Consider the following 27938-nt stretch of genomic DNA (forward strand, 5'->3'; position numbering starts at 1 on the left):
ATAACCTATCACTTCGATAAACCATTTCATTAGTAGCCACATTAGTGTTTCCAACACATTAGTATTTCCATCCCACAAATACTCTACATGAAGGACTTTATATCATCCTGGAAATATAATCAAGAAGCAACGCTGGAAGAGTACACATTAAAGCTACACTGGCTATTTAAAATGTGTATAAGCAACAAAGGAACTTTTGCAAAACGTAGTATTATCAGTATCTCCATCTTAGGAAAAGAAAAGCTATTACAAGCCAACTACACATCCAAAATGGTACCTTACAACTTATTGCTATTATTCTAATGCAGGACAGATTATTGCTTAAAACTGCACATTTCAGAACACCAAGAAATTTTCATTTTTTTGGTTACCATTTATGCAAATCAACATCAGAATAAAGACTTTTAGTTAAACTTTTGTGTTAAAAGTGGAGTTTATTACAATACAGTAAGTGCAAATGTTATTAAAAATGCTGGTTAAAATCATAAAGTGTCTATATAATTTTCCTAGTATAAATATTGGAAATAACAACTTTAACAATTCTATAAGTACACAGTACATTGAAAACATAAAATCACGCACAGGGCTAAATATCACTGCACATTATCATTTTAGGTATCACTCTTCTGATCCCAACATCATTCCAGAATACAAAGGGGTTACAAGCATCAAGGTTTCAGAGTTTTGAATGTATGTCAGTTATCATACATTAATAATGCTTTAAAATCATTGCTTATATTCTAATCAAGCGGTTCTAGTTCCAAAAATTCTTTTTCTTGATAAGTCTTGGACAAAAAGTTGAGCTAGAAAAACTGTGATTACAGAACCTAGCATCACATTAATTCTCAATGATTCATTTAGAACTAGCATAAAGTGTTATTAAAAGTCCTATAGGACATGGAAGACAGTAAGTACATCACATGTAAATAAAATTAAGCAGCTCACCCTCTGCTTGCTTACTTGGCTCCATGTCTCTGTAGAAAGGAGAAGCTGAGCCATAAAGAAGTGCGGGCCAATCAGAACTGCTGGGAGTGTGTTTTGGGGGGCTTAGGGGTGCTGGTGAAGGTTGGGGGGAACAGCACAGGGAAATAACTGGGGAGAAATGTCAGACTATAAAGGGAAATTAAACAGTATTACTTGTCCACTCCTCCCCATCCTGCTGAAGCAGGGGACAGTTCTAGTCCAGCCTCCATCCACTGTCTCCCAGCAGGGGCTCTGTTCCCCTCCACTGTGAAGACAGCATTTGCTTTTCAGAAAATGTGAAGCCATGGCTGTTCGCTATTGAGAACATTTTACAAATCTGAGGAACAGCCTATAAATTATAGGTTTGGACACTGCACAAACATCAAGGAGAATCTGAACTAGGCCTCAACATGAGGGGAAGGGGAAACAGCTTTTACAAGCTGCTAATGCCCACACAAGCTAAGTGGTTCAGCCAAGGGGACAGCAATACTTATTTCTTCATGAACATGCTTCTCAAACTTTCATGTGCATAGGATTCACTTGAGATCTCACCAAAGTGAGCTGGGTTGTGGGTGGGGCCACAAGTTCTGCATTTGTAGTTAAGCTCCTATGGACCACACTTTGACATGCTGATGCTCCTAGCCTATGGACCATACTTGGAGAAGCAAGAGTCTGCAACACAAAGAGGGGGCCATCTCCTTCTCTCTGAGCCACAAGTATATGTTGGAAGTCCTGAGGAGAGCTGAGATAACCCCAGTGTTATGGACCCACCCAAGCAGATCCCTGGGCTGCAGGTGGAGATGTGGCACGCAGAGTGGGCAAACGTATGTTAACGTATTTTCTGACAGCACCATACTATGACTATATGAACAGCTGAACAACATGACTCAACTTGAGTGAATGGAGAAGTCTACTAGTTGGGAATAAAATTAAACTTTTCCCCATGTAGTCCTCCTTAAAGTGATTACATGATTACAAAGGTATAAAAAACCAGCGTATTAAATTTCATAGTAAAAGGCCACATGTGCACACATATACAAACAGCATGGATTCTAAGAAATTAAATGCATTTTGTCAGGATAAAGCACGGGCTACCACTGCTCCCAGCTAAAATCATCTCCTCTTCCAAATACAAGGAAGAAACCTTGAATTGTAAGGAAAATCACTGCATTGCCTGCCAGCACCAGGCCACAGGCTCCCCATTTGATCTGAAACACAAAAGGATTAAAAAGAGGATTAAATCTTTATATTGTACTTTTTGCAAATATATTATTTTCTGCGTCAGAAACAGCCAATGAAATACTAAATAAAATTGCTAAAAGGCTTAACAATGTAATAGGCAGGAGATGGTGAACAGTTTAGTAATTAGTCTAATCATTTCGTGATGCTTGTTAATTAAGTCTGGTATCATCCTTAACATTTTCCCCCTTAGACATACTTCTCTACTTGTTTTCATGAGACAATGACTGCCTTCAGTAAAATACACAAAGATTAGAAAGGGTCCAATTACAATATTGGTTACTAGAAGTCCTGGATATATTGCCTTTTCTCATGAGGACAGGAATTGGAGAGTTGCAGATTGATTTGTTTCTTTTCCAGGCAAAAGATTTTAGATAATACTCTGGATGCAACTAAAAAGAGCTTTCCAGCATGGCAGATGGTTTTCCAGAGGCACAGCTGGGGATGAGTACCCTCTAGTGGGCATACTTTGTTTCAACAAGCGGAGAACATCAGTGAAAATTTTTTCATAAAACATGACGCAGTATTTGAAAGATAAAAATAGAAATCCTTAGAGAAAAACTTAAGAAGTGCTAGTCTAAGGCACAAGAGGGATAAGATCATGCCCATCTTACATTGAAAAACCTTCCGTGCTTCTGTTATCTAGACAGAGTTCAAACTGGCCAGGCATTCCAGACCTTCCCCAGTCAGGCTTCCCCAGCCTTTCTAGCCTCAATCTCAACCTCTCCCTTTTTGCTCCATCATATTGGACTACTCTTTAGTCCATACATTTCATTTCTGCATTTGAGAACCATTCCACATGATTGTCTTTTCTACTTTAATCAAAATAGTATTTATCCATAGAAGCCACATCAAATACCAGATGTAATTTCTCTCTTCTTGGTGCACCTATGCCATTTTGATCATGTTTTAATGACCACATATAGTACACTTATACTATTCTTACCCATCAGGCTAGTTTCTGTTCTCTTTTGAGAACAGAGACAGTGTCTGGTTCTTATTCCGAGTGTCCTATAAACAGTATATGCTCTGTATACTACATGAATAAATAGCACTTGTGTAGGTCTGCTATTCAATGTCCCAAATAAGAGTCTCATGAAATTGAAACAGTATGTAATTGGGGGAAATAAAAGCAAATAGTATGGAAGACAGTGAATGTCAAAGAACTGAATAAATTATACCCATAATGTATATTAAAAATACATTGGAGATAAAAACTTTATATTGGATACTGATTAAATAAAGTGCATATTTATGGCAAGACAAGAAAAAATTAAACATAAAATTTTCTCTTCTTGTTCAGGCCTCCTCCCTCCCCTTTGTGTACTGTGCATCTGTATTAACCAGACCTCCTTAGGAGATAACATTGCTTCTTAACATTCCTTCCTAATCCCATAAAGGGTCATAACTGCTTAGGAGATAATCTTCCTTCTTAATGATGTAGGGGGCCACGATGACCTATGACCCACTGCTCACTTTATACATGTCAATCTGGATTGTGTAAATGGTAAATAGTATGTCATTTGACATATAACCATTTGTCTCTAAAACTTATGTAACTGTGGTTTGATCTCTTGCAGGAGGAACAGTCATCTCCTGGGGTATGATCCTCAGGTCGAGGTAAATAAAATTTTCCATTTGATTGATTGAGTGAGTTAATATGAAGATGTCATATTACTCAGTGTATCTTTCAGTAGCTATATAGTTTTCCCTCAATATGTAACTATTGTGTTGAGAATTATGCCCATGATGCTATTTGCAGGAGAAGAATTTGGTATGATATTGTGACTTATATTAAGAAATATATATTTATTTGATCAGTCCCCATATTCTGCACAGAGCTTCTAAAATCCTTGAAACTTCGTGATAAGAGTGACTATTTTTATGGTGGAAACCTCTGATTTATAGCTAGTCAGTCAGAAGCATGGGTAACTACCTGGACTTGTGATTGGCATCTGAAGAGGGAGGTAGTCTTGTGGGACAGAGCCCTGAACCAGTAGAATCTGTTGCTGTCTCCAGGTAGATGGACTCAGACTTGAGCTGAATTGTAGGATACTCACCTGGTGTGGAAGGATTGCTCCTTAACGGTGTAGCAAACAACCCCACCCCCACCCCCCGCCACCACACACACATACACACACTGGAATTAGGTGACCAGGACCCCTTTTGATGTTTATTTTGGAACTAGAAAAGTATTGCTACATGAGTCTCTGGATTGCCCTACAATACGAGGCAAGGATTTCAGGATAATTCCAGAAAATAGCTTACAACAGAAAAAGCAAGAAATCACTTGGTCTGGTTAAAAGTCAAAAGAGGAACAAAGAAAGCATTTTGAAAGCATGCACAAGATATTGATAGGTAGATCTAAATCACAAGATATTGATAGGGGAATACAGAAACTAAAAATATGTCTGGCTTTGAGTATTAAGTCTAAGCAGTGGAAATGAAACTGTGGTTCCAGACACAGGCCTGTGAAGTAACCTCGGCGATAGCTGGTCAAAACAATAGACAACAAGACTTACCACAGACACACGAGCAAGAATAACAGGAAATCCAAAGGCAGAAACAACAATTCCTGTAGTGAAAAAATAAGCCAGTTCCCGACAGGCACTACTTGTTGCATCGGAGTCATATGTTGCTCGTTTGGCAATGAAATGAGGGATGGGAGAGATGGCGTAGAAAATCAGGACAAACAAGGGCCAGTAAACGCTGTTGGTTGGACCCAGGAGAAATCCAAAACGAAAAGTTAGTTACATCGTAATTAAAGATACACTACTGTTTCAAAGTTTATATTATTTTAAATGTCTAGGTCAACAATTATTTATTCAGTTGTCAACATCAGTGCATGAAATGATTATTTTCCAGGAACAGCTGATGATTAAGTAGTGATGATTAAAAATTCCTAGTACATTAAGATGCAGACAGCTTATACTGTGTTAAGAAACAATGACACAATGTAAAATCTAGAATGTTTATGGTTTTCTGTGTTACTGAGCTGTAGTTTCTTTAGGGTCAGAATCCTGACTTAGTCATCTTTGCTTTCCATATAGGACATAGCACAGTGCCTTGCACATGTTCATTCAGTAGAAATTATCTGAGTGTGTGCAGGTTGGAAACCTTTTAATTTCTTGGAGTAAAACTCAAGATTCCTTGCCCTGGCCTACAAAGCCTCACATGATCTGGCCAACTTCTTCCATTCATTCCGTGCCATCTTCCCTCATTCGCTTCATCTGTAACCACATTAGCTTCTCTATTTCTTAAATACTCCCTCTGCCTGGAATGCCCTCTCCTGACTCATCGACCTGATAAACTTATTTATCCACCAAGTCTCAGGTTAAGGACAACCTTTTCTATGCAGTCCTCCCTGACTTTACCAGGGAAACTCAGGTTCTCTTTCTCGAAGCTCTCACTGTACTTTGTACACATCTCTTCTGACTGGACTGTCTGCCTGTCTCTCACTTGTAACTAGAACTGCAAGCTCCCTGAGGACAGGACTGCATCTCTTCATTCTTGTATCCCCAGCTGGTCCAGAGGAAGTCTTCAATAAACTCTCATTAAATGAACACATCAATTTTGAAAAGAGCTTTTCTCTGCACAAATACAACTAAGGGACTGGGTTTGTAATTTGGGCTTCATTTGGAGAAGGCAATAGTACCCCACTCCAGTACTCTTGCCTGGAAAATCCCATGGACACAGGAGCCTGGTAGGCTGCAGTCCATGGGGTCGCTAAGAGTCGGACACGACTGAGCGACTTCACTTTCACTTTTCACTTTCATGCATTGGAGAAGGAAATGGCAACCTGCTCCAGGGTTCTTGCCTGGAGAATCCCAGGGACGGGGGAGCCTGGTGGGCTGCCATCTATGGGGTCGCACAGAGTCGGACACGACTGGAGCGACTTAGCAGCAGCAGCAGCAATTCATTCATTAGAGCTTGGTGGTAAATTGACCAAACTCTCTAACACCCATATTAATAGTGACAAAGACATAAAAAGAATAGTTCTTTCTGAAATAACTTACCCATAATCCTCTAAGGCACATCCCAGCATCAGAAAAGTCAGCCCAATAGCCCCACTGAAAGATAATGCCACAAGAGCTGGGAAAAATAAAATCAAGAGTTATAGGTTCCAATGGTTATCAGGGAGTGGGGGAGGGGGAGAGAAATGGAGAAGGATTCTTCTGGGATGGATGAAATGTCCTGGAATTACAAAGTAGTAATGGTTGTACAACCTTGTGTATACATTAAAGACCACTTTAATAATTTTTAGAGTGTAAAGAATTTTACACTTTAAAAAGCCTAATTTTTGATATGTGAATTATACCTTAATTTTACATTTTTTAACAAAAAAAAAATGCTTATTTCATTGAAAGAGATTTACTTATTTCATTGGTTGATGTTACATTTGACTAGCAAATGACAGCCTATGTCTGTTACTCTTAAATCTTCAGGTGGAGAATGAGCTCAAGCCTTTCCAGTACTCAGCCTGTCTAATGTATGAATTCCTTAACACCCATACTAAGAGGCCAGACAGCCAGTTGATACAATACCAGTGAAAGGAAACTCACTATCTCCTGAGGCAGATTATTTCATTCTGACAGTTTTCAGATGCTGAAAACCCTCTTTCCTTAAACTGTACCCCAAACTGTCTCCCTGTAATATAAACCCTTTGATCACTGTGCCTCCCCATACCACAGGGCTTCAAGTATTTGAAGATTACTTTCATGTCTTCATAGCAAATTCTTTCCAACTAGTATCCCCTGAATATCAATTCCCTGCATCTGTTGGACACTAATCTTTGAGGAGGTAGAAATGTGTTTGCTTTGTCCACTGCTGAGTGAGAGAATAACAGAGTTATTTAAAAAAATCTTGCACTGCTCTAGGTCACCAACATGGGTTCATGTTGGTAACTCTGTCACTGACTGTGTGACTGTGGTAGAAGCTGAACCTCCTTAAACCAGATTATTCAGCTGTAAAATGGAAATAATGATGCCAACTTATTAGGGAGTTTATGGGACTCAAATGAGATAATCTATATAAAGTGATTTCAGATGCTGAAAACCCTCTTTCCTTAAACTGTACCCCAAACTGTCTCCCTGTAATATAAACCCTTTGATCATGACTAAAGGCAGGCGCTCAATAAGCAAATACTGATGTAAGTATATGCTCATTTTAGCAAGTCTTTGGTAAAGGCAGCAATCACAAGCAGAGGATACTGAATTATCCAAGTACTCCTCTGAAAAAAATCCATAATACTCAAAATTAATCATTAGGTAAGCCAATTAACATTTTGATCGCTTCCTTTTACTTTAAGAGGCAATCTGGAAAGACTTTTATAGGAAGATACCTAGGAGATTTTTAAAAACATCTGGGAGTATACAGATGTTAGAGGACAAGGAAGGACTGTCAGTTTTATATATTTTTCCATTTAGTACATGTCACTTTGGGCGGGGGGCGGGGGGGACAAAAGTAACTTTTCCCATATTGTTTCACTATAGATGATCTTTTCCTCATTGGTTCTGTTGGAGGTGGGGGGGGGGGGGGGGGTGGGGACAGAACCTGCACCTGCCTAACCACCTGCCTAACCACCTGCACTTTGTCCTACAGAAGACCATTCAGAGCTATGAAGTATACACCTTTTTCTTCTATTCTAGGACACCAATCACTCAAAGTTCAAAACTGTATCTCCAACTGATGCTCTTTACCTCCTTTTTCTTTTTCAGGAATTACATCCTAGGCCATCTCTTAAACTTGGAGCTAACCAGAAATCCAAATTCACCTATCACTCCACACTCTTGCTGGGACACTGCATTCAACACAAAGCTCCCTGGTACCGCAAGGACCCAGCTACATCTAACGCTGCAGTTTGAAGTAACTCCCAAGAACTCAGCCTGCACCTCCAACTCCAATCTGGACTTCTCTGAGTAGTCAACATACAACTCAACTTCAACATGTGTAAAACGGAAACATCTCCCCTTCTCCTCCCAAACACACACTTCTTCCTTTCCAAGGTTCTATCTTGAAAGACTAACACCAGGTCTACACTCCATTTTCTAGAAAATCAGTAAGTCAGGGTGACTCAATCTCCCAGGCCTCACTCAAACCCACTGAAAAAGATTAACTGATTATGTCCCCACTCCCCAAATTCATATATTAAATTTTAACATCCAGTGAGATGGTGGTAGGAGGTGATTAGATCACGACAGGATTAGGACCCTTATAAAGGGACTCCACAGAGCTTCCTAACCCCTTCTGTTGTGTGGGGATACAGCAAAAAGATATCTGTCCAGGAACCAGGAAGCAAGGCTTCACCAGACAACAAATCTGCTGGCACCTTGATTGTGCAGATCCAGCCTCTCAAACTAAGAAATAAATGTTATTTAAGCCACCCAGCTTATGGTATTTTTGTCCTAGCAGCCTTAAAGGATTAAGACAACCATCTCTTCTCTTGTGCCCTCCGCTACTTATCATCTGTGTTCAGACCCTTAGCATCTGAGGCCTGCCTTCACCTCATGACTCTTCCAATCTATCCTCCACATAGCAGACAGTGACCTCTCGAATACACAAAGCTGGTATCACCTTCACAGTTGCTTTCACAGCCTATGAGCTGTTCTAGCACTGGAGGCGCACCTCTGCCTCGTGTCACATATTCTCTCCATTAGAATAAACTCTGCCCTCACCCCAGTCCTTTGCCAGGTGAAGTCTTCTTGATCCTTTTAGATTCAGAGCAAGGAATGCCTCTTTTGGGAGACTGGTCCTATTCCCTGGCACAGGGTTTGGTAATGGCATCTGTATTAGTTTCCTAGGCCTGCTATTAAAAATGCATCACAAACTGGGTGGCTTAGAAGAACAGAAATTTACTATCTCATATCTAGAAAGGACATTTGCTCCCACGGCACCGCACTCCAGTACTCTTGCCTGGAAAATCCCATGCACAGAGAAGCCTGGTAGACTATAGTCCATGGGCTCGCAGAGTCAGACACGACTGAGCGACTTCACTTTCACTTTTCACTTTCATGCATTGGAGAAGGAAATGGCAACCCACTCCAGTGTTCTTGCCTGGAGAATCCCAGGGACGGGGGAGCCTGATGGGATGCCGTCTATGGGGTCACACAGAGTCGGACATGACTGAAGTGACTTAGCAGAAGACTCTAAGGGAAGACTCCTTCCTTGCCTCTTTTTAACTACTGGCAGTCGCCTGCCATCTCTGATCCTCTCCAGCTCACAGCTGCATCATTCCAAGACCTGCCTGTCCTCCTATGGTGTTCTCCCTATATTTATCCATGCCTAAATTTCCCTTTTCGTACAAGGACACTAGTCATTGGGTTAGAGTACAACTAATCCGATACCATCCTAACTTCATTATATCTGCAAAGACCATATTTCCAAATAAGGTCAAATTCACAGACACTGGGGAGCTGGAACTTGAATGTATTTATTTGGGGGATAGAGTCAGCCTGTAATACCATCTTGGTCCTCACACTGTATCTGAGCACACCTTAGACATTTAAACAGTAACACAATTATTTCCAGCCGTGTCACACAATAACTGCTCATCTAACGGCAGTCCTTCTTCAAAAGTTAAATTATCTGCAAAAAGCTTCCTTAGTCCTTTTCCATTTCATAATCTTTTTTTTTTTTAACTACAATGCAATTTCTAACATATTCACACATAAACATTATTATTTGACAGTTTCTGGACACGACTAAACAAAGCATAGTGGTGCTACTTCTTATTGGTTTTCTGCACTGGCTTCAAATGGAATATTACAAAATGTACACTGTCCAAGTAAATCATGTTTACTAAATTAATGCCAATCATAAAAGTCCGCCAGAAATAATTTTAAAATATGTCTGCTAACAGTTTACACACTCAGATAAATTTCATAGCAAACACATACATGTGTTCAAATATAACCGTATGCATGTTTACAGCATATGTTGATTAACTAGAGAGGGAAGATCTTTGTGTACAAATTTCAAGGATAGGAGCTCCAACATGGAAACAAGTTATCCTACTCTATTCAAAAGATTAGATATCTAATGGGGTGGGTCCTACCAAACCAACAGGAACCTTCCAATAACCTCTCCCACTGCTGGCATTCCCCTTCACTCTGAAGGAGCACAGATGAGGGAACTGGTGTTCTTGGTACTCCCCTTTTAAAAATCAACTGTCCCATGCAAAAACACTCACTGCACAAAGTGAAGTTACTCAGTCGTGTCCGACTCTTTCGGATCCCATGGACTGAGGCCTACCAGGCTTCTCGGTCCAAGAATTTTCCAGACAAGAGTACTGGAGTGGGTTGCCATTTCCGTCTCCAGAGGATCTTCCCGACCCAGGGAACGAACCCAGGTCTCACACACTGCAGCAGACAGTTTACCATCTGAGCCACCAGGGAAGACCCACTGCACAGAGACCTACTGTATAGCACAGGGAACTATACTCAGTATTTTGTATATAAGGGAAGAGAATCTGAAGTATATACGAGTGTATCTGAATAGTTGGGCTGTACACTTGAAATTAACACGATATTGTAAATAAACTGTATTTTTTAAAGTACTATACCACCTTCCTGTCTGTCCATAAATGAATAAACACTGATGAAAGTAATGAGAAAATCCCACCTAATCTACTCTCTACAATTAAGACAAATACAGCATTTCAGGGTGCTCTTCGCTGACACCCGCCTGCAGCCAACTCAGCCCAATTGTAAAAATTAATTTACAAGACACGACAGATGTAAATGTTCTAATGCCGAGAACACTGGAGACAATGGCTCGTCTGGATAAAGTGGGAAACTCGGCAAAGTGGCAGGAAAAGCGGGGAGAGGCATTAGGGTGAACATGACCGGAAGTGAAAGCCCAGTTTAAAACTAGGCAGAGGAGGGGGTGGGAACCGCTTCCCGAGGAACTGGGAAGCAATCCGGGAGGTGATGCCCAACCCGGGCTAGCCGGTGATTCCCAGGGAAGGAATGCTCCCGGAGAGGGCTTCGCCTGCAGCGACCCGGACACGCTGGGTGAAAGAGTGGACTAATAGCTTTGCAGAAAAAGGTTGAGGTTCCCCAAAACACGCCTCCACCCGCACCCCAAGGAGCGAAGAGAGCAGGCGAACTCCTTCCCACCGGGAAAGGAGGGAACGATGGCACATCTGGGAAGGCCGTTTCCAGCCCACGCGCTGAAGGCGCAGCTCCAGGAATAGCCCAGAGCCAAGGCGGCGACCCCACCGCAGGACTAGCGAGCTAGGAACCTAGGATGTACCTTTAACGCCAGCCATGTCTCCCGAGCTGGAGCCGCGGCTGCTTCCGGCTTCCTGCCACGGCCCCAGCCCCGCCCGAGGCCCGGCCCAGGGCCGTACCTAGGCTCGCGAGCCCACCCCGCCTCGCAGAGCCCCGCCCCTGACGGTTCCAATCTCCCCGGGCCTAGCCACTCAGCGCCCCGCCCCTGCCAGTCCCCGCCCCTGTTTGGCCCCGCCCCCGCCACGCCGAGCCACGCCCCTGCCCGTCTCTGCCCTCTGCACTCAGAGCCCCGCCCCTGTCCCCGCCACTCAGAACCCTCCCAAGACCAGACCGCATCTCCTCCCGCTCGTCTAAGGAGATCCCCGTTCCTACCCACCCGTCACGCTGATGGGAGTGCACCGCAAACCCACTTTCTCAGGATAGCGGCGACGATGCTCCCTTAGGTTCTGAGCTTCTGCATAAACCCCGAAATTGCCCCACGCTCCTCCTTTCCATCGGTTGGCCGGAATCCCGGCTCCGCCGAATCCCTGGGTCCGCGGGCCCAGAGCTCCCCCACAGCCCACTAGGGACGCGTCCACCATAGCACGGAAGGGCGGGAACCGCGATTCCTGGCTGCAAGGAATTTCTGCGTGAGGATGGCGAAAATAGAGAGGGGAGGGGGGAAATAACAGTCGGTAGAGCAGGGATACCCGCTTTCTCTGGCATTACTTTCTCCAAGGCCTAGACTGCGTTTGTGTGCCTGTCTGCGTTTACGTAGCTGTGGCGGAGGAAGGGATGGGGACACCAGAGAAGAGGCCCCAAGGATCCTGTTGTATGCCTGGCCTGGCCTTGCTTAATACCAACTTGAGCACTTTTCGGGCACTAGCGTTTTCTCCTTTACGCTCAGGCGTATCTATAGAAACAAAAAACAAGCTATTTTGTGCTTGAGGCTTTCATGAATATTTAAATAAACAGCTCTTATTTCTATATCCTGGGCCTCAAGGTCTGCAGGTAAGCAAAGCCAGTTTAGACTTCACAGGACCACTTCGTACTCTGCTCACAGGACAGAGTTTTGGCTTCATGGGTACAATCTGGAAGAGATATTAAAAACCATCTGGTCCAAAGGCTTCATTTTATCTCTACAGAAAGAGGCCCAGAAAGGCTAGGACTTCCCTGCTCACACAATTCTTTGGAGAAGGTTGGACTATGGGTCACTTATCCCGCTTTCTAGCTGAGAATCCCCACACCTTATGATGATGCTCCTTTTCTTTCACTTTTTAAAATTTTTCAACAGCACTGAAAGCTAAAGGAGTTCTGGGAAATCCGGGTTTCCCTGACTATAGAAATACAAATTCTCACTACCACCACCTTTCAGGACCCCTGCTTGGTTTCCTTTTTTAAATTGTACATTGAGCGTATTATCGTCTCAAGACGTTTAATTACTTGTGAGTTTATGTTTCTAGCTCCTCCCATTTCTCCTCCTAGATAGAAGGTACACTTATTAAACACTTTGTTGCTAGTCCCTAGCTCACTGCACAATTTGCAGATCCAGAGTTAACACTGCATTATTTACTTTGTAGCCTGTGATCTATCCAAGATCACTGAGAACTTCTCCTTCCCTATGCTGAGTTCCCTATATTGGGTGGCAGAGAAAACTGCCCACCACCCAAACTCTGGCAGCCTGGGTTTTTAGCTCGCTTGGTGGTGATGGTGGTTCAGCCATTAAGTCATGTCTGGCTCTTGAGACCCCATGGAACTGTAGCCAGGCTCCTCTGTCCATGGGATTTCTCAGGCAAGAATACTACAGTGGGTTGGCATTTCCTTCTCTGGGGGATCTTCTCAACCCAGGGATCGAATACACATCTCCTGCATTGCAGACAGATTTTTTACCACTGAGCTACCAGGGAAGCCCCCTTTCTAGCTCCCTTACCGAAGTGCAAAGCTGCACTCATGAGGAAAATTCTCCTTAACTGATGAGGATTTTCTATGGGGTCAAATCTCACATTTTCCCTTCGATTCCCAACCACCTACCAGGTGTGTGTGATTTCCCTGGTAGATGATAAAAGTCCGCCTGCAATCCAGGAGACCTGGGTTCGATCCCTGAATTGGGAAGATCTCCTGGGGGTGGAAACTTCTATATTCTTGCCTGGAGAATCCCATAGATAGAGGAATGTGGCAGGCTATGCAGTCCATGGGGCTGCAGAGTTGGACATGACTGAGAGACTGCACACAGCGCCAGGTGTGTAGAAAACCATAGGTAAGGGCTTGCTGCAGCCTCCCCTGTCACCCTAAGGCCAGTCCCACGGGAGAGAAACGATTTGGAGAAAAGTGACACTTCAGAGGCAAAGCTTGGTTTGAGTGCCTTGGGCTTAGCAGTAAGAAACTGGAAGATGGTGAGAGGCAAAAAGATGAGGAGTTTGCCCCAGGGTGATGTCTAGAATCAGAAAAATGCAGAGACAGTATTTGTCTCCAGTAACTTTCCTGCCCACACGAGCTGTTCTTCCCAGTTTATGAAACACTTTAAAGAGGAACTTAGCCATCTTACCAGAGGCTTTAACCATCTTCTGAGAAAATCTGCTTTCCTCTTACCAGAGGTTCACTGAAAAACTGTTCTACTATCCCATTCTGTATTTCGTCAAGAATAAAGACGACTTTCAATCAAAAACAGAAAGTAAAAACCTTAGAAGCTGAACCCTTTCCCAACTTGCTGTCAGTGTGTTACTTGGAAATATAAGATCCATGTCCACTGTCAAAAACTGGCTAGGACTAAACAGGACCTCTTAGGATAAATTTTTTATATTCTCTCCTTGCATTCAATTCTCACACTATGAACTAGGTTTTATTATCTTCACTTTACAGATGAGAAAACTGAGGCTCAGATGGTACCTACTGAGTAGGAAAGCTGAGATCAAACCTTAAACAGTTTAAATCTGAAGTCAGAAAATCAGCGCTTGAATTGTTCCCCATTCCTAAATTCCCCAGTAGATGCTGTCAGCAGGGAAACTGTCCTGTTGCTGTGATAACTGGCTCTGGAATTCAACTTGCATGTTCATTCCTTATGCAGTGTTTCATCAGTAGCGGGCTAAGTGGCTTCAGTTGTGTCTGACTCTGTAACCCCATGGACTATAGTCCACCAGGCTCCTCTGTCCACGGGATTTTCCGTGGCAAGAATACTGGAGTGGTTTGCCATTTCCTACTCCAGGGGATCTTCTCCACCCAGGGATGGAACCCACCTCTCTTACGTTTCATGCATTGGCAGGAGAGTTATTTACCACTAGCGCCACCTAGGGGCCAACTTGAAGATTCTTTCAGACAGGGACACAGCAATGATAATTCAAATACTTTTAAAAGATTTGCAACATTTGTTTCCAAGTAAACATGCTGCTTCTCTTCTTAAAGAGATAAATGATCTGTTTTCTGCAACAAAGTCTCAGACTCCCAGGATCCAACCCTTTGCCTCAGCACAAAAATGCATTAATATCCTAGTTAGAGCCAGGATTTCTGTGCTGATTCTTTTAGGAACACAGCATTCATGCAGCATGATCAAAAGTGTGTCTGTATATGGAGGCAAGGGTGGTAAGGGAGGTGGTTAAAGTATAAATCGATTAATTCTATCAGATTATGTTTTGTACAAATGTATTACATGTGCAGCAGCAGCAGCATATTCTTTCCTCATAACTTCTTAAAAGTGAATCATGTCAGAAGGTATAATTCAAGCTTGTTGTTGCATTCCTATGAGTGAAAAAAATAACATGTTTCTACAAATATTTTTGAGCCTTTTAATATACATTACAAATATTTTAGACCAATCACATTTTGTTGACTGTAACATATTTACAAAACAAAAAAAATATATTACAATTAATATGAATGAAACAGTGAATCCGATCAACAACGAGCTTTGTCACAACCAGATATTTAAAAGGAATGCGAAAACCTATTGGTCTGCATATGTTAAGTGTTTTGAGATAAATAGGGGTCCAGAATTATAATGTATCTGGAAAAGAGATAGGGAGCATCCCAAATTTAAGTTAGATAAGATTCTTTCTCAGTGCTAATTACATAATGTTTAATGATGTTTTAAACTGTGAACATGGATGAATTATCCAACATGATACCAAGCTAATATAGTTCTATCATTTCAAAATGTATGTGACATTCACATAGTATCCTTTTAATTATTATTATATACTGTAGTTCACACAATATCTACAGATGTGAATGAGAAAAAAAGTCACAGCAACATGTCTCACATTCCAATTTTAAATAAGACAAGCACATACTGCAAACATTATTTTATAATATGTTAATAAATAACACCTAGTTTTTTATGGTTACTTTGAACAGTTTACAGCTGTATATTTAAAAAGAGAATATTTGAGGCGAGTTTCACATTGTCAGCAAAAGGTAAAATAAATAATGAACCTTTATAACAACAACAAAAAAAGAATGAAGGAAAGAAAGGAAGAGAGAAAAAAAGAAGAGAGTTGTATATAGAACATAAAGTATTTTTGACATGCTGCTTTTCCAGTACAGTTTGCCACAAGAAAATGAAAAACAGAAAGAAACAACAAAAAAAGATTGTCTTTTAAAAACAATTTTTGAAAGCTTTTCACAATACTGAGCACAAACCTTTTAAGATTAGATCAAGATCTTTCTGCCCATCTGCTTTGTATGAATATCCTCTGCACACTGTGTACCTGCACGCCCAGAGAGATCTACCAAAGTCATGGAAAACAACCACTTGCCCCTCAAAGTGAGAGACAGCCAAAACACTGAACTGAGATCCAACCAGTCTGAAGTCTGCCAAGGTTTCACTCCTGCTTTATTTTCACAGACATTCCTGTGCAACTGTTATTCCTGTGGACCCCCAACGACTTTTAGAATAATAAACCCCACTGTAAGAATCCAAGAGGTCCTATTTCATCAGGTGGGAAGAGGAACCTGGTTCCTCAAAGAAGCAGCCTTGATAGGCCATGTGACTTGATCTGAAGTGGCCTCTCTCTGTCTCTCGCTGCGATTGCCCCATCACTGTGGTCATCGATTTCCTTCCCACAGCCAATCACAAACCTGGAGGACAGGGGATCCATACCAGACAGTCTTCCTGATCAACTGTGTACACGCCAAACTGTCTTACCATCTGTTCCCAGCTAAGAGCATTTTCTCTGCTAAGCAAAAGGAGGAGCATTAAGCCTTACAGCAAAAATTAGAAGTTTCATCAAATCAGGTTGTTGTTATGGCATTAAGACATTCTTCAAGCTACCACATCTTTCTAAAGGGAAAAGAAGATAGTAGCCCAAGTCTCTGACCAGGAATACAGATTTCTACAGCTTTAGCATCCCTATTTTTCTTCAGTCAGCATTTTCACTAAATTTTAGCTTATCCAGGAAGGAAGTGTTGGTAGTAATCACTGGATTATAATATAATTACTTCCCACAGTTCAGATTCTTTTACATCTGTTAGTCCTCTTGACCAAAAGAAGTGTACAGTATTATACTATAGACCATAGTAAATTTCTGTTAAAAAAAAAAAAAAAAAAAAAAACTTAATGGTCATGTTCCTGAAGTCTACGTAAAGCCATGGCTCAAATTTTATCTTTTCAAGAAAATCTCAAAGCTGTTAGTTAAAATCCGTCGTGTAATCCTATTATTATAACTTTGGCTCATTATCCTATCCTTAGACAATGAGATGGGTGCTATGCCCTTGGTAGACTGTATTTTCAATTTCCCCACAAATTGCTGAGTAGGCTCCCCACAGGGCAGGCTGGAATGTTGTAAAAAAAACTCTGCAAGGTCATCTGACTAAAAGTTCCTTTCCTGTTTTGGACTTCTTATGGTGGGGACTTGAGGAAACAAACATCCACATTCCTTATTAAAGAGGAATTAATTCACAAGTAACTTAACAGTTAAGTACTGGATACACATTGCTGGAGTTTTTGGTTCACCTGCAAAAACCTCAGAACTGTGACACACACTAAGCATTAGCACGGGTCTGCAGCAGAAATGGAAAAGCTCATAAGTTAATACAAGGGCTTTTGGCCTTGATTTTCAAATTCTGACCAGGCATCATTGAGCTCCATGAAAATCATCTTTGCATATTGTTCATAGGGTTGCCCAGTAGCCTACAGAAAAAAAAAAAAAACAAATACACATTAGATAACACAGACCAAAATTTTATTTATATTAAAATTTTCGTTGCTAATATGTGGACTCTGAGTAACTGAAATCTTTTTCTGTTAGACCATTTCTCTTTTTACAGCCCCATCTTGCTGCCGTTGTTGCTTGGTCACTAAGTCATGTCCAATTCTTTGTGACTCCACAGAGCCCACCAGGCTCATCTGTCCGTGAGATTTCTCAGTTAAGAATACTGGATTGGGTTGCCATTTCTTTCTTCAGGGGATCTTCCTGACCCAGGGATTAAACCCGCATCTCCTGCATGGGCAGGCAGATTCTATACCGCTTGAGACACCAGGGAAGCCCATAGCCCCATCTACATGACCCTAATTACTATGACCTCTCCACAAAGCCCTCCCCCAGGAATTCACATATGCTAGTAGTGAGCAGTCACTGAGTAGGTAACAGAGAATGTATTGGTCAGCACAAGATGTATCTCCATTCTCCAGAGTTACCTATCAAATGACAAAGGTTCATGACTGAGTAGCTCTGATTGATGGACTGCATTTTGAAACACTCTTTATTCCATTTCTTAAAAAAATTTTCTTGGAGACCCATAACACAGGCATACAGTTTGTGGGCTTTTCTGAGCTCTTTCCGTTTCTCTTCGAGTCACTGAAATACACTGTTTCTTTAATACTATCTGGATTGTCACCAAAAGTTTAGAGAGATGAAAATTTAAGACATCAAATTCAAGTGTGTGTTCCCAAGTAGGATTCAGTCACAGCCTCGTACTGTAGGACTGACATGGGCCATATGATGGGGCTTCCCTGGTGGCTCAGCAGTAAAGAATCCACCCACAACGCAGGAGATGCGTGTTCGCTCCCTGGGTAGGGACGAACCCCTGGAGAAGGGAATGGCAACCCACTCTATCCTTGCCTAGGAAATCCCATGGACAGAGGAGGCTCGTGGGCTACAGTCCATGGGGTCGCAAAGAGTCAGAACCAGCTTAGTGACTAGACAACAGTAACAAAGTCCATATGATGGCAAGTGACCCAATTCTGTCAAGGAGGTTTCTGTGTGTTATGGTGATCTCAGCAGGGCCATCCACTGGTTGAAGTCTCTGACAGTGCAGAGCGTGTGTGTGTGTGTGTGTGTGTGTGTGTGTGTGTGTGTGTGTGTACTTCAGTGAAAATATAAACTGGCATAATCAATATAGTAATGAATTTAGCTCCATTTTCAATATTTGGTTGATTCTCACCAATTTTGCCAACTACATTCTAAAGTTTTTTCATTGTATAATCCTGGCTGGATATACTGCCATATTACTATAGGAGAAAATTTTCCTCTGTCCATCTCTGAGTTCATCCTTAAGTCAGGCACAACTTCTATCTGATTCCTGAAAATTAGTCAGTAATGAATCTCATACCTAAGTAAAGCCCTCATTCCATTATTTGTAATGTATAGCTTGATTTCTTGGCTTCTGTGTCATAGAGTATAACTGTTTAAGTAACTTTTTGAGCCTATGAAATTTATTTTATCATATAAACGGCCTAATAAGAAGCAAGTTGAAAGTATGACTCCTTGACACACGCTATAAACCAAGGACAGGAGGACCAGACACCTCCAGGGGTGCAGGAGGACAGGTTGTACTCACTTTATCCGGGTGCACCACTAGCACAGCCTTCCTGTACACCTTCTTCACCTGCTCCGGGGTGACCAGGTCTGCCATGCCAACTGGCTTCCACTTAGTCTCCCCAGCCCACAGCACAGTGTGCATTGTGGACAGAAGGGCTCTGATATTCCTCTCTTTGCCTTCAATCCATTCTAGAATCTGTAAACACAGGGGCAGTTAAGAAATTCAAATGCTTCTGAGTCCAGAGCATTTCCACTGTGACTCTGGAAACCCCTCCAGCTCCAGCAACATCAGGTACCTGCCTAGGTCATCCTTCCCACTACCTGGACGGCTCTTCTTCCTCCACCCCCTACACCTCTTCTTTCTGGTTAACTCCTTATCAGCCTTCAAAAGCCGGCTCAGGAACTTCATGCTGTTCCACCTTGGAAAGTCTAAATACCTTCCTTCCTCTCTGGTCCCCCTGAGTTAATGACTTATGCCTGTATGAACTCCAGGAGGGCACACATCATGTCTGTCTGGGTCCCTGCTATCTGCTATGTCCAGTAGAGTGTCTGACATGCACACACACACACAAATTCCTTGGAAAAACAAAAACAAATTTCTCCAGGCTACCTTTTAAACATATTTGTATCATAAAATGTGCTACATTTCACTGTAACTGTGCATTTGTTTTTCCCCTGCCATTAGGCAGACCTGTCTGAAGAAGGATACTGTTTCTTACATATCACTCTAACTCAGAAACAGTATGCCTGGCAGGAAAAGAGCTTGAAAAGGTCTGTTAAATGAATTAATACATTTAGTCATTCATTCCAACTGTGACCATTCATAGTTCGAATAATCATAGTTATAACAAATGAAGTCACTAAATCGAAAGGTTTGTAACAATGAATCAGCAGTTAGCACGTAACAGAAGCTCAAAGTGAATGATGACTACTCTCCCAAACAATTAAATACTCCATACCAACTAAATAACCAAGCATGGTTTAAAAGACATAAACCACTTTCTTTTACAGAAAACTGTCAGAGTTTATCTAATACACAAAGGCTCTTGAGATGGAGCACAGTGTTTGTGGCAGGAACATAAAACCTCTATAACACCACATGAAGTGAATAGCAAATGTAAACAGAGTGTCATATATTGTACTGCAAATTGTATCTCTACATCTTCAACACATTATGGAAAACAACAGTGGTATATTCTTCAACATGCGTAACATTGAGTGGTTGTGCCATTCTGGTTTTGGAGTACCAGATTAGACTCTCATCTTCCAGGCTGTAACAGTGTCAGTGTGCTTTGTCACGTGGGACTTTAGCCTGTCTGTGACAAGCTTTCCAGTTCTCTTGATCTTCACAAACTTTTTCACTACCTCACACCATTCATCAACATAACCATCCTTTTGTCCCCCAATTAACCATTGTCCAGATAATATCTTCAGCTATGAAGTAACATCTCTGTTTTCTCATCTATGAAACCATGAAGTTATAGTCACTGGTTTGCAAACCTTCGAAGAAAAGAATATGAAAACATTCTCTTTCCCCAAATAAAATCTTACCTAGACATCCAAGAATCAGAAACAGATAAAAGTAGAAATGCTCTGGTTAAAAGTGAAGTGAAGCAGGGTAGAAGCCAGAGACCCCACTTCCCTTAGCCTCCCTCCCTTTCACCTTCCCAAACCTCCAGGTCTGACATTATAGGAGTGAGTAATTCCCAGGCATATCAATCAATAGCTCCCTCTCTATCGGCAAAGAAGAGATTCTGAGGGCTTCAGTCAATCTAGTCTTATATAAAGCTACCAAAGCAGAAACAGAGAACATAAATAATGCATTCTTCTTACCACCAAATCATAATGACTTACCTGTAGATTGCAATGCCATCTGAATAATAAGATTACATCTTAAAGAGTGCCATTGCTTACTTGAAAGTATAAATGAAGAAAATCTACACTATGCATTATGGAATAAGTGTATTATATTAAAGAAATGAAACAACATATACAGCACTCCCTGAAAGTATTTTTTATTAAAGGACACAGCTATACTCAAATCACAACTACAAGAACCAAATGAAATATAGTGGATGCTAGAAACCTAACATGGCACCTTCTATAGGTTAGTCCCACACTGACAGTTCCACACAACACAATAATCACTGTGGGCCAGGGGCTCACTCACCTTTAATTTCTCAGGATCCATCTCCTTAGCCATTTCCTCCTTTCTCATCTCAGCTATTGTTCGAGGTCCCTTTTTGTCTTTGTGAGCATTAAAACCTTGACCAGAGAGCAGGTCTTCAAAGTCAGCTGCTTTGTGTTTCCCCTCTGCAACATAATATTTTTAAAATTATTATAGTGCTTGCTCATAAACGTAACATCATAACACTTAGGCATACTGCATAGTGCTTTCACAGGCACTATGCCCCTTAGTCCTCTCACTTAGCCTGTGAGTAGGGTATGAGACCGTCATGTCCATTCTATAGATGAGGAAAGCGAAGTCTGGAAAACTTAAGAGATCTGTTCAGGATCACATGCAGTGTCCACGGCAAAGCTCAGACTCGAGGTTGGGCTGTTGCACTAACCTAATTCCATAGTTCCATGTGCACCGTTCCATCCTTTCACAGATGAGGATAGTCACGAGTCTACCCACTACTCCCTCCCCACCTCAGGCCCCAGTCATACAACTAGGTAGCAGCAGTGATGGGCCTATGACCTGGGCTTTGGTACTTGAAATGCAAGCACACTGCTGCTTTCCTGCCCATACTCAGCTGACACTTCTAGTCCATCACAGAGCTCTTTTCCCCTAAGTCTGGTTTTGGCCTCACAATCTTTATCAATCTGCTTGGAAAAGCAGCCTAGCCTGGTAGGAGCAAACGGCAAGGGCTCTGGAGACAGACCCCCGGGTTTGAATTCCAGCTCTGCCTTTATTAGCAATGTGACCTTGGGACATTACCATTCCTTACCATCTTCCTGCCTCAGTGTCCTCATCTGTCAACCAGGCGTGGTGTTAATAACATGACTTATCTCATAAGGTTGTTGTGAAAATGGGTGAGTTAATATTTTTAAGTGCTCAAAACAGTACCTGGCTATTAAATGTTTGCTGTTAAAACAGAACCACAAGAGTCCATTCAGTCCATGCCTTAAACCAAAGCTGTTGTCTCACCTGAAACCAACCTGCCATCCCTATACTGTCAGGCATTCTGAACATACTGTCTCACACACACACACACACACACACACACACACACACTCAAATGTGGGTGCTCTGAGATAAAGGATTTTGTCTGTCTTATTTGCAGCTGTATCCCCAATATTTTCTACACTGATGATACTCCATAAATATTTACTGATTGACAACACTCACCCCACATCTACTCAAAATAAAAACGGAGGGGAAGCCAAATGACTATGACATTATCAGAGAATATCCACTGCTAACCAAAGAACAAACACGATGTTACAAAGACCTAAAAAAAACTCCTTGTCATGTACGTATCATGAGAAGCAGAGTGTGGGGGTGAATGGTAGGGGCTCTAGAGTCACATTGCCCTGGTAGATGTTGGCTCTGTCACTTGCAAGCTGTATGGACTAAGAAAATTATTGATCTCTGTCTACAACAAGGGTTTGAAGATTATATGAAATAATATGCAAAAACTGCTTAGAATAGCACCTGACATATAATAAGCCCTCAAAAGATGTCAGCTAAAGCTACTAGGAAAAGTAGAGGAATTGCCTTTCCCATGTTCCATAGAAAGGCCTGTTTCCTCATCATGCCCCTATACATTCCATTCTTGGGTATAATGAAATCAACTGAGATGTAAAACATATCATTACAGGCCTTTTAGAAAATTCAAATGTAATCATCCCTTCTATGAAAAATATATTATTTTTCACTTGCTATCAAGAACCCCATTTGAAAAAAGAAAGAATCCCATCCAGAGTTATCCTCCAGCCTTAGCTTTTAGGCCACTTTGTGTTCTTTTAACTTTCTTCTCAGAAGAGAGGGAAAAACCATCACAGGAAACCCAATGATCTCAGGAACATCCCCCAGCCAGAGCATAATCAAGACCAAATGTCCAAGACATGTCTACTCCTGTAACTGGAATCCAAGGGAAAATGTGAACACAGTGCTTGAAATGTTTCCAACTTTCGTCTTCCACCCCCTCTTCCAAAGGGATGACAGTTTCAAGATGACAGTTTCACCCACCCCTCCACTCGCTTCCATTCGGTACTCCTTTAGTGCCTCCTACCTGTCCAATGTTCTGCTAGGTGCTAATGCTAACGAGGGAAAAAAGACCCAGGCCCTGCCCACCGTTTGCTCTCAGCGTGGTGAGAGGCAGACAGGTGAGCCAGCACTCACAAAACCACGGTGTGTTGGGAGAATGGTAAACCTAGGAGCTCCAGGCACAGCACTGGGAGGGATCATGCGGTGTCGTTGCAATTCAAAGACTGCCTCAGAAACTGCCAAATTTCCTGTCTCCTTCTTCAGACATGCATACCTCTGGGTACCCTCTAGCCAGGCCCCATACCATCATCCTTACCCAAATTAGCTGCTGCTTTCCCACGTTCGTTCTGGCCCCCAGGCATGGATGAGAAGCTCACGTTGTAGTTGGGCCGGTTCTGGGGAGAGGAGTGGGGCATGCTGGACTGTGGCTTGGACTGTGTCTGCTGCCAGTTGTAGCCCCCTCCCTGCTGCCACCCCCCACCCATGGGCTGGGGAGATGCTTTCTGTGGCGAGCTGAGAGGTGGAAATCCACCACCCAATCCAGTTGGTGTGGAAGGTTTGCTGGCAAATGAAGAACCACCTACAGGAAAAAACAGAAAGAGAAAGAGAGAAAGAAGGTAATGCTGTTGTGAGTAGCCTCTAACTCCTGTATCCCAAGTCACTGCTTACAATGACTTTAGTGGAACCTCCCTTGACTAGTGGCATAATTAGCCTTCCTAATAGCTAAATAAATTGCATTCATATATTTTCCTTTAATCCTCACAATGACATTTTTAGGTATGTATTAACAGTTCCATTTTTCCTTCTGATAAACAACCTCTAGCTCAGAACAGTTAAGCGATTTTCTGAAAGTTACACAGCCAGAAAGCGGCAGAACTGGGACCTGCGTCCAAGTCTGACTCCAAGCCAGAAGAGCCCTGGCTCCTCCACCATGCCATTGCAGCTCTCCCTCCCACCCTCTCAGAAGATTCTATTCCTTAACTTGAACAAAAGCTATCAAATGACAAGAACAGGGAATAAAACAAAAAACACGTTCACTTGTGAAGCCGCTATTTAAACGTCAGTGATCAGGATTATTCACTGTCTGTTATAAAAACCAGCATGGTTAGTGCCCACGAGTAAACAATGGTGTTCTAAAATTTCATAAATAGGTTTCAATTTCACATTACTTGCACTTCATTGCAGGAGAGTAAACACAGCTAACACTGTGACAACTCTGAATAGGGTAAAGAATCTTATTCAAGCTTTAAAAAATGATATTACTCTGTCCTGGGAATTTAAGTAGAATCCTGACTCTGTAACTCCTAACTTTTAAGTACTCACTGCAAAAATGCTGGGCTTTTCCCAAAATATGAAGACCAGCTGTGACTCATATTTGAAGAGGTAATCTCCAGGAACCCTTTCAGGCACCAGTACCAAAGCAACAGTGATAATAAAATAACATTTATATAGCTCTTTTAGGATTTACAAAATATGTTTATGACTCTACCTTTAATCTATACAACACCCTTAGGAAACAGGTAGTATTACTGGTTTCACTTTACTTATTTTTCTTTGTCAAAATTACCATTTATTTTTTCATTTTTATACCATTTTTCAATTACAATTTTATACAATTTTTAGTTATCACAAAATCTTGGCTATATTCCCAATGTTTTATAGTACATCCCTGAGCCTATCTTATACCCAATAATTTGTACCTCCCATTTCCTCATCCCTTTATTGCCCTCCCCCTACTCCCCACTGGTAAGCTCTAACTTGTTCTCTTTATCTGTGAGTCTGCTTCTTATCTGCTATATGTCTTGTATTTTTCAGGTTCCACATATAAATGATATTATACAGTATTTGCCTTTCTCTCTCTGACATACATCGCTTAGCACAATGCCCTCCAAATTCCATCCATGTTGCTATTAATGGCAAACATTTTTGTTCTTTTTATGACTGAGTAGTATTCCACTGTGTATATTGCTATATACCATATCCTCTTTAACCACTCCTCTGCTGTCGGACACCTGGTCACTTCCATATCCTGGCAATTGTAAATAATGTTGCTGTGAACATTGGGGTGCACATAATTTTTCAAATTAGTGGGGGTTTTTTCCAGATGTATACCCAAGAGTGGAATTGCTAGGTCATATGGTAGTTCTATTTTCAGTTTTTTGAGAAATGTCTATACCATTTTCCACAGTCTGGCCCCACTTTAAAGATAAGGAAATGAAGGAGGTATACTTGGTATACTTATAGGCTTATGGTCACACATCTAGTTAATGGGGCTGGGACTTAACTATGAGCTTCCTGTCTCCACATGTCATGTTCATTTCCTGCATCCATAATCTCAAATTCCTCCCCAAATCTCTGAGTCTTTTACTACAACTCATCCCTCACTTACTGTCTCTTCTTTCTATCGACATTGTTCCTCTGGTCTGATCTGGGTTCCTCTTCCCATTCCCACTGGGACTGCTGTCTTATGACCAGCAGACTTGGAATCAGTCTGTCTCTGCTCCACCACACATTCATGCATTCAGTCTTACATTCCTTTATTTATTCATTCATTTATTTATTCATTCATTCATATATTCATTCATCCAGTATTTGTTGAGCATTACTAAGTACCAGAAAGTAAAAAGATTTTCTTAGGTTCCAAAATCACTGAGGATGAGGAGTACAGCTAAGAAATTATAAAGAAATTAAAAGACACTTGCTCCTTGGAAGAAAAGCTATGACAAACCTAGATAGTATATTTAAAAAGCAAGGACATCAGTTTGCCAACAAAGGTCCATATAGTCAAAGCTATGTTTTTTCCCAGTAGTCATGTACAGATGTGACAGTTGAACTATAAGGAAGGCTGAGTGCCAAAGAACTGATGCTTTTGTGGTGCTGGAGAAGGCTCTTAAGAGTCTCTTGGACTGCAAGGAGATCAAACCAGTCAATCCTAAAAGAAATCAACCCTGAATATTCATTGGAAGGACGGATGCTGAAACTGAAGCTTCAACACTTTGGGTACCTGATGCAAAGAGCCAATTCACTGGAAAAGACCAGATGCTGGGAAAGATTGAGGGCAGGAGGAGAAGGGGACGACAGAGGGTAAGCTGGTTGGATGGCATCATTGTCTCAATGGACATGAGTTTGAGCAAACTCTGGGAGACAGTGAAGGACAGGGGAGCCTGGCATGCTGCAGTCCCTGAGGTCGCAAAGAGTCAGACACAACTTAGCGACTAAACAACAACTAGGTACCAGATACACTGCCCCAGGAATATAGCCGAAAACAGTCTATGGAGAATCCTCACTCTTCTGAAGTTCAGAAGAAAAACTTATCTCCTTGACTTCAGTGTTATCACCTATAAAATCAGAACTATGTCTACATCGCAGAAAAACCGTAAAGGCATAATGACTATGTGAAAGCTCTTCACAATTCCTGAACTAAGTAAATAAGAGGCATTATTTTAAAATAATGCAAATTCATATTCCTAGCATGTACCCATACACCATAAAGGCTCAATAAATACTTGGTAATAGAAAAAGGGAATGACACTGTTGCATACTACAGGCTGGCATCGCCCCTGTTATGAAGCCCTTCTTTGTGAGCCTCTGGGCCCCTCTGCCAACAGCACATCAACATACCTTAGGTTGGGTAGACATTCCACACTGGAATTTCATCTTTTATTTTAAGGATGCTTACAATCTTCTTTCTGAATAAATTATGTTTATTATTTACAAATTCAGTAACTACAGAAAGACCTGAAAAACTTAAAAAATTCTTCCATTTCCCACCACTTTTTCATTTATTTGTTCATTTATAATACACTATTGAGCATCTTCTCCACATAAGGCTGCAGATACAGTGGTGAACTGGCAGATGCTGCCTCTAATCTCAAGCTGCTCATCAACATTGCAGGGCTTTCTGATGTCTACCCTTTCAGAATACTTTTCTAAATATTTTTTAGACTGGTTAGCAATTCTAATTTTTAAAGCCACTGAAGCAGAGAACTGACAGAAAGATAAAGTAGTAGCTAAACCCAGGGCCCACAGCTATTCTCATTAAAAGCAAAAGCAGCGGTTGTCAAACTTGGCTGTGCATTAGGCTCACTTGGGGAGCTTTAAAAATTTTCTATACCCAAGTCACAACCAAACTAATTAAATCGGAATATCCATGGGAAGAACTATGGTGTTTGTATCAGAATTGTTCAGTGTGAAAATACCTAAAGGAGAAGCATGCTATCTTTTTTTAAATGTAGCTATATAACTTAGAAGTTTAATTTTCACTCTAAAGCAATTGCCTAGGAGTCAAAAATTTTAGTGTGTGAGAAGGCAATGGCATCCCACTCCAGTAATCTTACCTGGAAAATCCCATGGACACAGGAGCCTGGTAGGCTACAGTCCCTGGAGACGCTAAGGGTCGGACACAACTGAGTGACTTCACTTTGACTTTTCACTTTCATGCATTGGAGAAGAAAATGGCAACCCACTCCAGTGTTCTTGCCTGGAGAATCTCAGGGACAGGGGAGCCTAGTGGGCTGCCGTCTATGGGGTCGCACAGAGTCGGACACGACTGAAGCGACTTAG

General features: G+C 41.7%; 2 protein-coding genes across 2 annotated transcripts in view; both read right to left on the reverse strand.

The window, feature by feature from the left end:
* Positions 1 to 412: 412 nt before the first annotated feature.
* Positions 413 to 11530, reverse strand: LEPROT (leptin receptor overlapping transcript). The gene is made up of 4 exons (XM_052637249.1): positions 11455 to 11530; positions 6219 to 6294; positions 4725 to 4911; positions 413 to 2171 (listed from the first exon to the last, which is right to left on the reverse strand). Exons 1-4 carry the CDS (start codon positions 11468 to 11470, stop codon positions 2055 to 2057), a joined length of 396 nt encoding a protein of 131 aa, XP_052493209.1. The 5' UTR covers positions 11471 to 11530; the 3' UTR covers positions 413 to 2054.
* A 5900-nt stretch (positions 11531 to 17430) lies between these two features.
* DNAJC6 (DnaJ heat shock protein family (Hsp40) member C6) overlaps positions 17431 to 27938 on the reverse strand; it is a 106489-nt gene continuing 95981 nt past the window's right edge. The window contains exons 16-19 of the mRNA XM_052637741.1: positions 23692 to 23955; positions 21333 to 21475; positions 19182 to 19358; positions 17431 to 17532 (exon numbers count right to left, since the gene is read on the reverse strand). Of these exons, the coding sequence (XP_052493701.1) occupies positions 17431 to 17532; positions 19182 to 19358; positions 21333 to 21475; positions 23692 to 23955 (686 nt within the window). The remainder of the gene's footprint in view (positions 17533 to 19181; positions 19359 to 21332; positions 21476 to 23691; positions 23956 to 27938) is intronic.

This window comes from Budorcas taxicolor, chromosome 3 (assembly GCF_023091745.1).
Source record: "Budorcas taxicolor isolate Tak-1 chromosome 3, Takin1.1, whole genome shotgun sequence".
NCBI classification, from domain to species: domain Eukaryota; kingdom Metazoa; phylum Chordata; class Mammalia; order Artiodactyla; family Bovidae; genus Budorcas; species Budorcas taxicolor.

Bases quoted from the DNA above. Each gene is read 5' to 3' on its own strand.
- LEPROT (XM_052637249.1), bottom strand. The intron at 4,912-6,218 runs GTAAGTTATTTC...TCCAACCAACAG, and splicing joins TGTGCCTTAGAGGATTATGG to CGTTTACTGGCCCTTGTTTG. The intron at 2,172-4,724 runs GTAAGTCTTGTT...TTTGTGTTTCAG, and splicing joins TTCTTGCTCGTGTGTCTGTG to ATCAAATGGGGAGCCTGTGG.